The 17,114-nt window shown below is 44.3% G+C and overlaps 1 protein-coding gene across 4 annotated transcripts in view; it reads left to right on the top strand.

Moving 5' to 3' along the window:
- LOC147105202 (cadherin EGF LAG seven-pass G-type receptor 2-like) overlaps positions 1-17,114 on the top strand; it is a 361,456-nt gene that overhangs the window by 168,967 nt on the left and 175,375 nt on the right. For all 4 annotated transcript variants that reach the window (XM_086011326.1, XM_086011327.1, XM_086011324.1 and 1 more), the window contains exon 3: positions 8,033-8,255. In XM_086011326.1, the coding sequence (XP_085867452.1) occupies positions 8,033-8,255 (223 nt within the window). The remainder of the gene's footprint in view (positions 1-8,032; positions 8,256-17,114) is intronic.

A 17,114-nucleotide genomic window follows, 5' to 3' on the forward strand; every position in this document is an offset into this window, starting at 1 on the left:
AGACTAGATGCTGGAAAGATGTTCCCGATGGTCGGGGAGTCCAGAACCAGGGGTCATAGTCTAAGGATAAGGGGTAGGACATTTAGGACTGAAATGAGGAGGAATTTCTTCACCCAAAGAGTGGTGAACCTGTGGAATTCTCTGCCACAGAGGGCGGTGGAGGCCAGTTCATTAAATATATTCAAGAAAGAGTTGGATATATTTCTTAAGGCTAAAGGGATCAAGGGATATGGGGAGAAGGCGGGGACAGGGTACTGAATTTGAATGATCAGCCATGATCTCATTGAATGGCGGAGCAGGCTCGAAGGGCCGAATGGCCTACTCCTGCTCCTATCTTCTATGTTTCTATGTAGGATATGGGCAGATGCACTTTTGAAAGTGGAGGATGGAACGACAGAAAGGAGGGCTTTGAAATAATTGAGTGTAGATGTGACAATGGTATAGGTAAGGGCTTCACTGGCAGAAGGGGTGACGTGGGTGGAAGCAGGAAATGTTGTACAGGTGGAAATAGATAGGATACAGGGCTTGGAGCTCAGTTCTGGCTTGAACAGAATACCACAGTTTCAGATGGTCATGGTCAGTCTGAGTGCATAATTGTGCAGAGGGATGGAATTATTGGCAGGAGGGAGGTGCTTATGGCGGGGACAGAAAACAATGGCTGACACTTCAGTGCAGTAATGAGAGTGTTGCATTATCAATCTGCCATTCTTCAGGTGGGACATTAAATTAAGACCCTGTCTGCCTGCTCCATCGATTCTTCTTCTTAGGCAGTCCCTCAGAACCGAGGATGACTTGCTTCCACACTAAAAATGAGTTCTCAGGTGACTGATGAGTCCAATGCGGGACCTACAGTCTCTGTCACAGGTGGGGCAGACAGTGGTTGAAGGGGCGGGTGGGTGGGGTGCTTGGGTTGACATGCGCTCCTTCCGCTGTTTGCACTTGGCTTCCGCTTGCTCCCGGCGAAGAGACTCGAGGTGCTCGACGCCTTCCTGGATGCTTCTTCTTCACCTTGTGCGGTCTTGGGCCAGGGATTCCCAGGTGTCGGTGGGGATGTTGCACTTTTTCAAGGAGGCTTTGAGGGTGTCCTTGAAGCATTTCCTCTGCCCACCAGGGGCTCGCTTACTCTGTCGGAGCTCCAAATAGATCGCTTGCTTTGGGAGTCTCGTATCAGGCATGCGGACGATGTGACCTGTCCATCGGAGCTGATGGAGCTTCGACGCTGGGAATGTTGGCCTGAGCGAGAACACTGACTTTGGTGCGCCTATCCTGCCAATGGATTTGCAGGATCTTGCGGAGGCAGCATTGGTGGTACCTCTCCAGTGCTTTGAGGTGCCTGCTGTACATGGCCCATGTCGCTGAAGCATACAGGAGGGCGGGTATCACTACTGCTCTGTAAACCATGAGCTTGGAGCAGGGTTTGAGGTCCTGGTCTTCAACCACTCTCTTCCTCAGGCAACCGAAGGCTGCACTGGCACACTGAAGGCGGTGTTGGACTTTGTCATCGACGTCTGCCCTTGTTGACAGTAGGCTCCCGAGGTATGGAAAGTGGTCCATGTTGTCCAAGGTCTCGTCGTGGATTTTGATAATCGGGCGGCAGTACTGTGTGGCGGGCAGGTTGGTAGAGGACCTTTGACTTATGGATGTTTAGTGTAAGGCCCATGCTCTTGTATGCTTCGGTGAAGGTGTTGATGATGGTTTGGAGTTCGACCTCCGAGTGTGCGCAGATGCAAGCGTCGTCTGCATACTGTAATTCGACAACAGAGGATGGGACAACCTTGGATCTGGACTGGAGGCGACAGATTCATGTGGATGTTAAAGATCTAAGTGTACTATCTTCTTAAAAAAACGCAGTTCTCCCAATGTCCTGGCCAACATTTTTATTTCAACTGACAAGACAAAAAACAGATTACAGTATTATTCATCCCGCCACCATATATAAATAAATAGAAGCTTTCCTTTTTTCAATATTTTTCCTTGAATGACATCTTAATCATTTGCATTGAATTACTGTATGAACAGATCTCACATCTTGTAACTTAACAGAAACCAATTGAATTAGTTAAGTGCAATGTCAATTGGCTTTGCCAAAATTGCATTTCTGTATTGTGCATCCTATTGGAGTTTTATAATTGTTTTGTGTGGCAATATTCTTAGTACATAAATTGTTAAGGTACATGTTAAAACTTAGTGACAGCAATAATTTATTGACTTTGTGCTGGTGTGTGACGTTTGTTGGACAAATGTGATCAAATGATTTAGCCATTACTGTTTATATTACTAAAGCCTTACAGTGTGTAGGCCCATTGTGTGACTGTTAAGATTAGGAGAGACTGCTTGAAAGGATTTAGTTGTACAGTAACAGTAGTATCACTCTGTGTTTAACAGTCATTAAAATAATGTTTTTACACCCATCGTTAAGCTTTTATGGTGACCAGAAGCAGCCACGATGAACACCACAAACCATTATTACTCGGACTTTAGTAATCTGCGATGCCTTAAAGCTACACTTTGGAAAACTGACATTAGTTTTATAAATGTGAAAAGGAGCCTTTCATGCACCACACATTACAGACTGCAGGAAGAAAGGGAATCCAGTTTAAACTGTAGTACTGAAACTTCATTTTAAATCAAAGAAATGACATAAAACCGCTGAACAAAGAAACCGTATTGTGAGAGAGCCTCATGCAGACAGGATTGATAAGACTATATAATTAAAGCCCTTAGGCAAGAGCAAGTTAGTTTGAATTAATAATTACAATGAAATTTTTTTTAAAAAGAGGAATTCTTTCATGACATGGCCAGAATTTGGGGAATGTTCACCAGGAATATTTGGAATAAATACTTTTGGCTTGGGGACGGTCATGATTGTGGCTTTGTTCTTGAAAAGCTATTTAACCTGGCTGTTCTTGTGTACTAATATAATGGCTTTTAGGTTGTTTGTTTGAAGATTACATTAGTTTTTTTGGCTGACTCTGTGTGCTTCAATGCACCGGTGATCTTATAATTCTATTCTGTTTACTAGCAAGTATACTTATTGAGAAAAATTGGCATCGCCATTGACCGTCTGTAGTACTTTTGCTGTGCTATGGCCCGTATTTTCCGATGCCTACGGGTGTGTACACACCCGTAATAACATCGGAAATGCCGGGTTCAGGCATGCGAAGCGCATGCGCTGAAAACCAGCATTTCCGACCTTTTGACAGATCGGACATCTGCCCTGGAGAAGGGCCTCTGCGGGAGGAGAGTTCCGTTTTCTGCAGAACCTCCGCCCGCTGAAATCACTTAAAAATCTTACGCCTGGTAAAAACAGGTGTAAGGCCTGCTTTTACCAGCATAAGAGTTGAAAAAGTAAAGAAAAATTTGTTTTTCACTCCTTTATAATTTAAAAATACTTTTAAAAAAAAAAGGTAAGTTTATTTTTAGAGCGTAGAAAACTTTAATTATTTTTTTCAAAAAATTAAAATTTTTGTTTAATTTTTTCTCATTTTAAAAACGTGATGGTTTTTAAAACATTTATTTAATGTTTTAGTGTCTTTTTGGGGTGATCTCCATTCATATATTTGACGGGTCTATCTGTCAAAAGTATGAAGGGAGATTCCCATCTCCCATTGGCTGACCTGGCCCACGTGATCCCAGGGATGCTTGCGAACCGCATGCACCCCTGGGATACGTGGGCCCTGTGTATTTCGACTGTGGAGAGGCCCAGGATTGGAAATGGCTGGACCTCGGGAGCCCTCGGGTAAGTGCGTAGATTTTTTTCCGATAGGAGGCGTCCGCACGCAGGAAGCCTCCTGTCAGGAATTACGGGCCAATATATCCTTTGTGCCGGAACTAGAACGTATTCTCACTGTTAGGTCCTCAATCACTAAGCCTTCAAAGTAAAATTTGTCCATTACTGTTTGTGGAAAAAAACACTAGTAAAATGAAAAGTGCCCTGATGCCCCAGTGGGTAAAGCACAAGGCACCAATCAGTGTGACACTTTGCTACACCTACAGATAAGGACTGATTGGATTTGGCTATGATGCAATCTGCAGTCAAATTGCCTGTCACCACTCAAATGTTGAGGCTCATGATTGAAGGAAGGCCACTTAGGCAAGATACTGGATGCCCGCAGGCACCCATGGAGCAGTACCTCTGTCCGATCCATTACCTTTGGGTGACGGGTTGTGGGGTGGGGGGGCGCGGAGGGTGGGGAGAAGAAAAAAGAATTAATTAAAAAAAAATGAAATGCCATTTTGTTTCTGCCATTTAAAAAAAAATGTTAACCTTTTATGTGATTTCTGTATCCCTGTATCCTGTAAAACTCTCAAGGTGTAGCCACTGACAAATTACATTTAAAATGTACATGTAATGCGACCTCTTCCCCATGCAGCATTTTCTGGTTGTATGTTGGGTGCATGACATAGTTCCAGACCTCCCTTGTCAATCTACTACTATCCCCCAATAGTCCCACTGATGGCAGGAACTCGCCATGTCTGTCTGTCTAAATACGAAACATGATCTAAATCTAGGCCATTTGCTTGCAAGAACTCCTACTGCAGTAGATACAACAGAGAGAGACTGTCTGTGAAATATTGCACCTGAGAGACCTTTGTTGCTCCATGTTCTTTGATGTGATTTATTCAATAGTTAAGAGCCCCTTCCTCTGTGGCTTGGGACTTGTGGGTGGGGCGGGCTTTATGGGGTGTGGAATAGCTTTGATGGTAAATACTAAAGCTTGTTTGAATTATTGTTCAGTTGCTGGTAATGTGCATATTGGAGAAGGGCCTGCTCCAGTGGTTTTGAGTTTTTAAACAACTCTGCTCAATTTGGCCAGTCACGCCTGCTGCCACACAATACAGAAGCTCCTTGCGATTTATTGCAATATTTCCAGCCCACTTTTGCAATGTCACTTGATCTGAGAATTATACAGAAATATAAGGAATTGTTTGGACATTTGTCCAGGTCTCTGCATACGTTATTATACCTGAAAATCTATCCGGTGTGTAGAGTCTCTTCATGTACAAGCTAGTTTGTGGGAATTGCTACTGGTATTCCAAAGAATGTCCTAAGGGACCAGCTCTAATTTCCCAAATGTATAAAACAAATGAAGACTAGCCTCAAACTTAATTGTTATTTATCAAGAGTGTGCCAGTTGCTTGAATCAACGGAACTGGCAGTGCTTTTTAGCTCTCCCACATGGTAAATACAATTATTATGTCGGCTAAAGGCTTTTTAATCGTTATTTTGGTAATCAATAAACCGTTCTATGTTTCATTGGAAAGGCGTTCATTGCATGTAATGTCTACTCCTTTTAATTTGAAGCAGCTTAACTCAAATTATCCATTAATTCGTGTTGAAATTGTTCAAAAATAAAAGCCTGCTGTTTTATTAAAATTGCTTCATGTTGACTGACAGTTTATTTTATAAAGAGGAAATCTTTACCCAGTCCTTGTTACTTGGTGTGTTAGTTCAGTTTAACAGTACCACGCCAAAGCATCCTCCTCATTGGCAAGATATAGAAATCGTATTCCCTGGATTACTTCACGGGGTTATTAGCCATGCTAGTCAGAGGAAAATTCCTCGTTGAAAAGGCCTCGTGGAAGAATCTCAGAAACAAAATATTAACGTAATCAAGTCTTAATTGGATTTGTACTAGTCTAACTTCATATTCTGTGTCATGAAATCCATTCTCTAATAGATCTCTTTTTCTGCTAGTTTTGTCCCCTCCCCCTTAAAAACATACTGGGCTAGAAGTTTATCTTGGGTGGTGTTAATGCAAAATAGGCGATATCGTGTCAGCAGAGCATTTTACATTCCTTCTGATTTTAGTTTCCCTTCCAAGATGTACTTCACCCCAATTTGTTCCTTGCTGGGGTACAATTTTACAGGGACCACTCCTGCTGCTACCTCACCCAGTTGACTATTATTCATATGTGAGCCTTGGCAGGCTGTTTAACTGTAGTGGGCCTCATCATCAAATCCAAACCAATCCTCAGCAACAACAACAACAACGTGTATTTATATAGCGCCTTTAACGTAGTAAAACGTCCCAAGGCGCTTCACAGGAGTATTATAAGACAAAAAATTGACACTGAGCCACATAAGGAGAAATTAGGGCAGGTGACCAAAAGCTTGGTCAAAGAGGTAGGTTTTAAGGAGCGTCTTAAAGGAGGAAAGAGAGGTAGCGAGGCGGAAAGGTTTGGGCAGGGAATTCCAGAGCTTACGGCCTAGGCAACAGAAGGCACGGCCAGCACTGGTTGAGCGATTATAATCAGGGATGCTCAAGAGGGCAGAATCAGAATCAACAGACTGATCACATATATTCCTCACTCAATATCCACATATTAGAAGGTCTGGGAGTGGGGCGGGGGTGGGGTGTTGTCTCTGGATTGTAATCAGAAGTGGGAACCCTCACAATTTTCTCTTCTTTACCCAGATCAATCTAATGTAGTGCTATTCCAGTTGCGATCAACTACTGCATCACAGAATGAGGGATTAAATTAGGACTTCCAGCTCTTCATTTCAGCTACTCACTGTGTAATCATACGGAGCTATCGAGGAGCTGATAAGCATTTCTAATAGTAGCTAGTAACGGCTTTATTTGTTAGTGGGATAAGAATACATTAAAAACATAAACATACAGGTGTTTCTGTAGAGTTTCTGTATGTTCTGGTCTGAAAATGGTATTGTCAAAGGATGTTCAAAGCTCAGGAAGTTTTATAACAGTTATGTTCCTTCAGCACCAAACAGGATATTAAAATAGCCACAGCTAAACAACTTGGCCTCCTCCAATTTGGGGAGACCAAATGCAGATTGGGTGATCGCTTTGCGGAACACTTCTGTTCAGTCCGCAAGTGGCTCAGTGGGTAGCACTCTCACCTCTCCGAGTCAGAAAGTTATGGGTTCAAGTCCCACTCCAGGGACTTGAGCACAAAAATCTAGGCTGTCACTCCAGTGCAGTGCTGAGGGAGTGTTGGAGTTGCCATCTTTTGCATGAGATGTTAAACCCAGACCCCGTCTGCTTTCAGGTGGATGTAAAAGATCCCATGGCGCTATTTCAAAGAAGAGCAGGGGAGTTATCAATGGTGCCCTAGCCAATATTTATCCCTCAATCACAACACATCACAAAAAAACAGATTATCTGGTCCTTATCACATTGCTGTTTGTGGGAGCTTGCTGTGTGTAAATTGGCTGCTGCGTTTCCTACATTACAACAGCGATTACACTTCAAAAAAAGTACTTCATTGGATGTAAAGCTCTTTGGGACGTTCTGAGGTTGTGAAAGGCGCTATATAAATTCAAGTCTTTCTGTCTTTCTTTTTTGAGCTTCCGGTCACCTGTCACTTTAATTCTTCACCCACTCTCACTCTGACCCCTTTGTCCTCGGCCTCACACTGTTCTAATGAAGTTCAACGGAAGCTCGAGGAACAGCACCTCATCTTTCGATTAGGCTCTTTACAGCCTTCCGGACTCAACATCGAGTTCAACAATTTCAGATCATAGCCACTGCTCCCATTTTTGTAAGAATGATTCTGCTACTGCCATTTACACCTCCTCTAGACCCATCTTTTGTTTCTTTACTTCTCCCATTTCCATCTCCTGTTGACTTGCACCATTGTCTCTTTTGTCTTTTAATGTCTCCTGCCTTTCACCTTATCACAGACCTTCCCTTTTGTTCATTCCTCCCCTCCCCCTTTCCCTGCCTCAGTACTTTGTTAAAAACTGGCACACCTCTAACCTTTTCCAGTTCTGATGAAAGGCCATCGACCTGAAAAGTTAACTCTGTTTCTCTCTCTACAGATGCTGCCTGACCAACTGAGTATTTCCAGCATTTTCTGTTTTTATATCCGATTTCCAGCAGTATCTTGCTTTTCTTATTATTAAGCAATTGAAAGGTTGCTGTTTGTGTGGAAATGCTACTTCGTGTTGGAATTTCTTATCCCTGTTAGATAATACTAGCAATGAGCTGTTAATTGCTATTACGCTGCATTCAAGTATTTAAAACCGGATCCCTGTGCTGAACTCTAACCTAATGTCTCTGTTCTTCAGGTAATTACTGTGAAGTGAATTCTCGGTCGGGCCGCTGTTCTCCTGGAATTTGTCGGAATGGTGGGACGTGTGTTAACCTGCTGGTCGGAGGTTTCAGGTGCGACTGCCTGCCAGGAGAATATGAGAAGCCGTATTGTGAGATGACCACTCGGAGTTTCCCTCCGCAGTCATTCATAACCTTCAAAGGGTTGCGGCAGCGCTTTCACTTCAGCATCTCACTCACGTAAGTAGAGTGTGCCAGTTACTGAGCCTTGCTTCACCCAGTGCATGCGACTGTCCCCCTGGCAGCTCAGTTGGCACGTGCACGGTGACGTAAGAAAACTACTAGGCACTTGGTCTAAGCGTTAAACAAAGCTTTAATCAACTGTTTTTCAACATGGAGATCTAGTTGTGTCCTTCACTAGTTCCTGTTAAAGAATGTCCTGAGCAAGCTGGGTCCATGCCCGAGTATTTATACTCTCCCTGGACAGTGCCACCAGCAAGCCGCCCAGTATTATTTCATAAGTCATTTCCATATGAATGACAAGATTCATGTCACACGGTCCAGTGTGGAAGTTAGCCATACCGAGCAGAATGGTCATCAGGTCAATCCCAAGTCTGTGCTGAATTAGCTCGACCATCAGAATTAGTCTTGGCACCCATGGCTGAAGGCAGTGGGCAGACTCCTGATCACCATTCAGTGGGACAACGTGCATATGTGAAAGGTGGCTAACAACACCCATTAGGTGTCCCTCTTTTAAGTGACAACATACTGGAGGTAGAATGGTTGTATTACTTACGACAGGGTCCGAAAGACCGGACTACATTTTACATTCTCTTTGGTTCAATCATTCTGGGACTTAAAAAAAAATGTAAGAAACGAAAATATTGTTTGTAGCAGAAATTTGGCCGCTTGCGATCAACAGAGTTTTTTCCCTCAGTGCTGTTTGTGCAGCCCGCCAGCTTGAGGATAATGAGGCCCGAGGCCCAATATTGCGTGCACCTCAGGCCTATCCATTCAGACATGGGCATGTATGCCCGTTTATGGGCACACGCAAATTTTCTAGACCTCTGTGTCTAGGTCAAGATTGGTCACGAAGGCAGCTGCTGACCTTACCTTAGCATGAATTCGTGCTGACAGGAGAGGAGAAAAATAATGAACAAACATAAACACTACCAACGGCACCTTTAGCTGAAAAGGCACTTTTCGATCCCTCTCACCCCCGCAGACCCACTGCTCGCCTCGCTGACCCTGGCGAGGTTCGCAGCCATCGGGAAGCCCACAATTACAGGCGTAAAATGGGGAAAAGCCTCTTAACTGTGTTGCGTCCGTGTATAATAAGACACAGACTGCAGGAGAAACGGTACAACAGGTGTTTACTCAACGTGGCTCACAGTGGAACTGACTGTACAGATTACTACTCAGTGCTATATACAGGTGTGGTCACTGCCGATACTACAGTATACATGAGCTGAAAAAAGTAGTACCCCCTTAAAGGTATATACATTACAATTCCTCCCCTTTTAGATTAACAGTACCATAACACTCATTTAACAATTAAATATCAAACTAATTACAATTAACACTTTTAACATGCAACATTAACTGAAAATAGTCTATTTATATATTCAGTCTTTGGGGAGGCTTCCTGATCCTTTCTGGATAGCACCTTTCCCGAGTGTCTTGCTCTTGGTGCAGAGGCGATTCTGGCCCCCTGTCGTCAGTTGGTTCATCAGCTTCCGATGCTACTGTTTCTGGGGTAGATGCGACCTGTACGTCAGGTTCATCACCAGGTATGTATGGGCGAGGCATGGGGTTGACTTGTTCCTGTGACTCTAGGATCTGGTCAGCATGGCGTCTCACGATGCTCTCCCCAACGTCCACTGTGTACATTAGTGGGCCCTGCCGTGTGCATATCGTTCCCGGCTGCCATTTTTCTGTTCGGTAGTCGCGGGCCAAGACTGGTTGCCCTACATTGAAGCTCCTTGTTGGCTTCTCATGGATGTGCTGGAATTGCTTACTGTCAACATCTCTTCGTACGTTTGGTCTGAGCAAATCCAGGCGAGATCTTAACCTTCGGTTAAAGAACATCATGGCTGGGGCCTGGTTGGTGACTGCATGTGTCGCATTCCGGTAGGCGAACAGGAAATTGTCCACCTTGTGCTGCAGCGGAATGTTGTCATTGTACATAGCCTTTATTGCCTTCTTAAAGGTTTGTACGAACATCTCAGCCAATCCATTTGTGGCTGGATGATACGGGGTGGATGTGTAATGCCTTACCCCATTCTTTTTCAAGAACCTCCGGAACTCTTCGGACACAAACTGTGGTCCGTTGTCGGAGCAAATCTGTTCTGGCAAGCCATTCCTGGCAAAAATGGTCTGTAGGACTGCAATAGTTTTCTCCGTGGTGGTGGAGGACATTTTGATGACCTCAGGCCATTTCAAGTGCGCATCCACGGCTATTAAAAACATTGAGTCCATGAATGGACCAGCAAAATCAATATGCACCCATTGCCATGGAGATGAGGGCCATTCCCATGGGTGTAGAGGGGCCTGTGGTGGTGCATTTTGGACTTTCTGGCATCCTGAGCAGCTCTTGGTCAGGTCCTCGATTTGTTTATCGATTCCCGGCCACCACACATAAGCCCTGGCTAGGCTTTTCATTTTTACCCCTCCCAGATGACCCTCATGAAGCTCATTGAGCACTCTATCCCTTAACTTGGGTGGAATTACCACTCGGGATCCACACATCAAGGTCCCCCGGCACACTGACAGCTGTTCTCTCCTTGTCGAGAATGCTGGCAACAGTGAGTAGCCATGTGCTGGCCATCCCTTCACCGTCAAATCATATACCCGAGACAGTGTCGGGTCATTTCGGGTTTCCTTTTCGATACAAGCGTTAGTTACCGGTAGGTATTCAACTGTAGTCGAATGGAATATTTCAACAGGATCCACTGCTGGTGCTTCCTCCGCAGTAGGCAGTGGCAGGCGTGATAGCCCATCAGCATTTCCATGCTGTTTCGTGCCCTTATATTCAATCTCATAGTGGTGCGCCCCTAGAAAAAGTGACCATCTTTGTAGTCGTTGCGCAGTCATCACCGGAACGCCCTTCTTCGGATTAAAAATGGAGACAAGAGGCTGGTGATCAGTCAGCAAGGTGAATTTCTGCCTGTGCAGATAGTGATTGAACTTTTTCACTCCCCACACTTGGCTGAGGGCCTCCCTGTCAATCTGGGCGTAGTTACGCTCGGCTGAGGTTAGTGATCGTGACGCAAAGGCTATTGGCCTCTCTGAGCCGTCCGAGAATTTGTGCGACAGCACCGCTCCAATGCCGTAGGGTGACGCATCACATGCCAACCGAATTGGTAATGCTGGGTTGTAATGGGCCAATACCTCTTTCGATGTGATTAGTGTTTTGCTCTTCTGGAAAGCTCGTCTACATTCGTCACTCCACTTCCATGACACCCCAGTTTGCAGTAGGGTGTTCAGTGGGTGTAGTATTGTAGACAAATTTGGCAAGAACTTATGGTAGTAGTTTACCAGCCCGAGGAACGACCTCAGTTGTGACACATTTTCTGGTGCTGGAGCCTTGACTACTGCCTCAATCTTCTCTGGGGACTTATGTAACCCCTCTTTATCGATAACGTGGCCACAATACGAGATCTGTTTTCTAAAAAACTCGCATTTGGGGCAGTTAGTTTGGAGCCCATATTCCTGCAATCTAGTGAGCACCTGCTCCAGGTTGGCAAGGTGATCACTGTAATTTTCGCCCGTGACCAGGATGTCGTCCAAATAACACTGGGTTCCTGGGATCCCTTGCAGGACTTGTTCCATTGCCCTCTGCCAAATAGCTGGAGCTGATGCTACCCCGAATACCAGCCGGTTGTATTGGTAGAGACCTTTATGGGTGTTGATTGTGAGGTATTTTTTTGATGCTTCTTCTACCTCCATTTGCAGATACGCCTGGGCCAGATCAATCTTAGTGAAGTGTTTCCCTCCAGATAGCGAGGCGAAAATATCTTCAATCCGCGGAAGTGGATATTGTACAGTGTGAAGGACCGGGTTCACTGTTACCTTAAAGTCCCCACAGATGCGAACCTTCCTTGGTTCCCCAGGCATGCTGCTCAACGACTTTTTCATCACAGGGATGATGGGTGTAGCCCACTCGCTCCAGTCTACCTTGGAAAGTACACCTGAACGTTCCAGACTCTCCAGCTCTGCTTCGATGGCTGGGCGGTCTGGCCTTAAAAAAATTTTGGGCTTGCGTTTTCTTCAATTTTAATCGTCGCTGTCATGCCTTTTAGTGTTCCGAGTCCTTGCTGGAACACTTCTTTCACGTCAGTTAGGATCTTTGACAGTCGCCCAGGTGTGACGTCACCATCCTTTTTGTCAGCCACAGTCAGTGCCTGTATGGAATGCCAATCCAGTTGTATTTTCCGGATCCATTCACGTCCCAGTTATGGTGGTCCTCCATCTTGCAATACATACAGGTCTAGTTTTGGTGTTTCCTTACCGTTATATATAACGGTCACCCTTATTTTTCCTTTGGGGTAGACTTTTTGCCCCGTGTACGTCTTCAAAATAATTTTTGTGTCTCTCAAGGGTATGTGTGAGAATAGCCGCTCGTAGTCCCATCGGTTTATGACTGTTAGGGCTGATCCTGTGTCCAATTCCATCTTTACCTGGACTCCTGCTATCTTGAGAGTGACCCAAATGGTTCAGTGATCCTCCATTGTGATCACATTATGTAGTTTCAGACAACTCAGTTCCCTGCTTTCGGAGTCGTTATCACTCTTTTGTTCGTCTGAACTATTCTCCGTCATCTTATGTACCTTCTTGTACTTTTCTTTGGTAGGTTTCTTATTGCTGGTTTTCTTTCCCGACCTGCAGACTCGTGCTATGTGTCCTACTTTTCCACACTGTCTGCACACTTTGTCTTTGAACCAGCAATCATTCTGGTCGTGTGTTGTTCTGCCGCAGCGATAGCACTTCTCTGTTCCATATGACATTTCGTTTGTGCCATATTCTTGCAGTCTCTGTTGTATCTCTGCAGCGCCCCGTGCTGCTGCTTCATATGATACCGCAATGCTGAAAGCCTTTTTCAGCGTAAGGTCCTTTTCAGATAAAAGCCGTTTCTGGGTTCCTTCACTTTGAAGCCCACACACAAACTTGTCCCTTAAGGTATCTGCCAGTCCCGCTCCAAACTGGCAGTGTTTCGATAGTTTGCGCAGTTCTGTTAAATAATCAGCATTGCTTTCATCCTTATGCTGGTTCCGTTTGTGAAACTGGAATCTTTCTGCTATCAGCAGCGGTGTGGGGTTTAAATGTCCCTGTAGTATCGTTACTATGTCTTCAAAACTCTTTTCCATTGGCTTCGTTGGGTTTACTAGATTTTGTAATAAACCATACGTCTTTGCACCCATTAAATTTAACAATACCGACGCTTTCTTGTCATCTGACACCTCATTTGCCTTGCAGTACACCTCTATTCGTTCGACATATGTAGTCCAATCTTCGACTTCATTGTCAAATGCGGTGATACTGCCACTCTTCGGCATTTTGGGTGTGGTTTAAAATGGCGTCTCCCAATGGTTTAAAATGGCGTCTCCCGCGCTTTCCTTCCTCCCCCACTGCTGCCAATGCCGCTCCCGGCGGTTCTCGTGGCAATGGCGGCACCCTGTAGGTTTCGCGCGCTTCTCCTGCGCTGCTGCCAACGCCGCTCTCGGCGGTCCTCATGGCAATGAACATAAGAACATAAGAACATAAGAAATAGGAGCAGGAGTAGGCCAATCGGCCCCTCGAGCCTGCTCCACCATTCAATAAGATCATGGCTGATCTGATCCTAACCTCAAATCTTCTATCACTCTGCATCCACCCGAACCCATGTGATCTCCCGGGAGAGGCGAAAAACCAGATAAAGACCCAATGGCCAATTTGGGAGAAAAAAATCTGGGAAATTCCTCTCCGACCCATCTAGGCGATCGAAATTCTTCCAGGAGATCACTCTGTCCCTATATTTTCTACAGTACTTACCTTCTGTAAAGGCGATCTCCACCCCAGCCAGGAACAGGAATAAAACCATCTCCTGAAATCTAACAGAATTAGAACACAGTAGGAGCAGAACAAGGCTACACGGCCCCTGGGCCCGCTCCACTACCCACAGGGCCATGACCATTCCGAACCCAGACTCATGTCCAATTTCCTGCCCGCTCCCCGTAACCCTTTATTCCCTTTACTTCTAGGAAACTATCTATTTCTGTTTTAAATTTATTTAATGATGTAGCTTCCACAGCTTTCTGGGGCAGCAAATTCCACAAACCTACCACCCTCTGAGTGAAGAAGTTTCTCCTCATCTCAGTTTTGAATGAGCAGCCCCTTATTTTAAGATTATGCCCCCTAGTTCTAGTTTCACCCATCATTGGGAACATCCTCACCGCATCCACCCGATCAAGCCCCTTCACAATCTTATATGTTTCAATAAGATCGCCTCTCATTCTTCTGAACTCCAATGAGTAGAGTCCCAATCTACTCAACCTCTCCTCATATGACCACCCCCTCATCCCCGGGATTAACCGAGTGAACCTTCTTTGTACTGACTCGAGAGCAAGTATGTCTTTTCTTAAGTATGGACACCAAAACTGTATGCAGTATTCCAGGTGCGGCCTCACCAATACCTTGTACAACTGCAGCAATACCTCCCTGTTTTTATATTCCAACCCCCTAGCAATAAAAGCCAACATTCCATTGGCCTTCTTAATCACTTGCTGCACCTGCATACTAACTTTTTGAGTTTCGTGCACCAGGACCCCCAGATCCCTTTGTACTACAGTACTTTCCAGTTTCTTGCCATTAAGATAGTAACTTGCTCTATGATTTTTCCTGCCAAAGTGCATAACCTCACACTTTCCAGTATTGTATTCCATCTGCCAAATCTCTGCCCACTTACTTAGCCTGTCTATGTCCCTTTGCAGGTTTTTTATGTCCTCCTCACTCACTACTTTCCCTCCCATCTTTGTATCATCTGCAAACTTTGATATGTTACACTCGGTCCCCTCCTCCAAATCGTTAATATAGATTGTAAAGAGTTGGGGACCCAGCACTGACCCCTGCGGAACACCACTAGTTACTGGTTGCCAATCTGAGAACGAACCATTTATCCCAACTCTCTGCTTTCTGTTAGAGAGCCAATCCTCCACCCACGCCAGAATATTACCCCCAATCCCGTGATTTTTTATCTTGAGCAATAATCTTTTGTGTGGCACCTTGTCAAATGCCTTTTGGAAGTCTAAATACACTACGTCCACTGGTTCCCCTTTATCCACCCTGTATGTTACTTCCTCAAAAAACTCAAGCAAATTTGTTAAACATGACTTCCCCTTCATGAAACCATGCTGAGTTTGCCCTATTAAATTATGTTTATCCAAATGTCCCGTTACTGTCTCCTTAATAATGGACTCTAACATTTTACCAACCACAGATGTTAGGCTAACAGGTCTATAGTTTCCAGCCTTCTGCCTACTACCCTTTTTAAATAAGGGTGTTACATTAGCAGTTTTCCAATCTGCCGGGACCTTTGCTGAGTCCAGTGAGTTTTGGAAAATTATTACCAATGCATCCACAATCCCTACCGCTACTTCCCTCAAGACCCTGGGATGCAAGCCATCAGGTCCAGGGGATTTATCCGCCTTGAGTCCCATTATTTTACCAAGTACCACTTCCTTAGTGATTTTAATCGTATTTAGTTCCTCCCCCCCTAGAGCCCCCTGTTTGTCCAGTGTTGGGATATTCTTAGTGTCCTCTACTGTAAAGACTGATACAAAATAATTGTTCAGTGTTTTTGCCATCTCCATGTTTCCCACCATTAATTTCCCGGTCTCATCCTCTAAGGGACCAACATTTACTTTAGCCACCCTTTTTCTTTTTATATAACTATAGAAACTTTTACTGTCTGTTTTTATATTTTTTGCTAATTTACTTTCATAATCTATCTTCCCTTTCTTAATCAATCTTTTTGTTATTTTTTGCTGTCTTTTAAAGACTTCCCAATCTTCCATCCTCCCACTAGATTTGGCTACCTTATATGCCCTTGTTTTTAGTCGGATACTATCCTTAATTACTTTACTTAGCCACGGATGGCTATCTTTTCTTTTACACCCTTTTTTCCTCAGTGGAATATATTTTTTTTGGAAGTTGTAAAATAACTCCTTAAATGTACACCACTGGTCATGTACCGTCTTACCCTTTAATCTATTTTCCCAGTCCACTCTAATTAATTCCGCTCTCATACCTTCATAGTCTCCTTTATTCAAGCTCAGCACGCTTGTTTGAGATCCAACCTTCTCACCCTCTAATTGAATATGGAACTCAACCATGTTATGGTCACTCATTCCAAGGGGATCCTTTACTAGGACATTTTTAATTAATCCTGTCTCATTACACAGGACCAAATCTAAGGTTGCTTGCCCCCTGGTCGGTTCAGTTACATACTGCTCAAGAAACCCATCCCTAATACACTCAATGAACTCTTCCTCAAGGCTGCTCTGCCCAATTTGATTTGTCCAGTTAATATGATAATTAAAATCCCCCATAATTATAGCTGTTCCCTTATTACAAGCCTCAACTATTTCCTGATTAATACTCCGTCCAACAGAGTTGCAACTGTTCGGAGGCCTATAGACTACACCCACTAGTGTTTTTTCCCCTTATTATTCCTTACCTCCACCCAAACTGTTTCACTATCCTGCTCCTTTGACCCAATATCATTTCTCTGTATTATAGTGATTCCTTCCTTTATTAACATAGCCACCCCACCTCCTCTCCCTTCCTGCCTGTCCTTCCTGATTGTTAAATAACCTGGTATGTTTAATTCCCAGTCATGGTCACCCTGCAGCCATGTTTCTGTAATGGCCACAAGATCATACCCATATGTCATTATTTGTGCCGTTAACTCATTCATTTTGTTACGAATGCTACGTGCATTCAGATAAAGAACTTTCAAATATGTTTTGTAACACTTAGTTCCTGTTTTTTCCCTTTTTAGTACTTTACTTTTTATTCCATACCTTCTGTCCCTTCCTGACACATTCTGTTTTTTAATTCCCC

The sequence above is a fragment of the Somniosus microcephalus genome, chromosome 18 (genome assembly GCF_052327205.1).
Source record: "Somniosus microcephalus isolate GS21.2 chromosome 18, FLI_Smic_1.0, whole genome shotgun sequence".
Taxonomy (NCBI): Eukaryota; Metazoa; Chordata; class Chondrichthyes; order Squaliformes; family Somniosidae; genus Somniosus; species Somniosus microcephalus.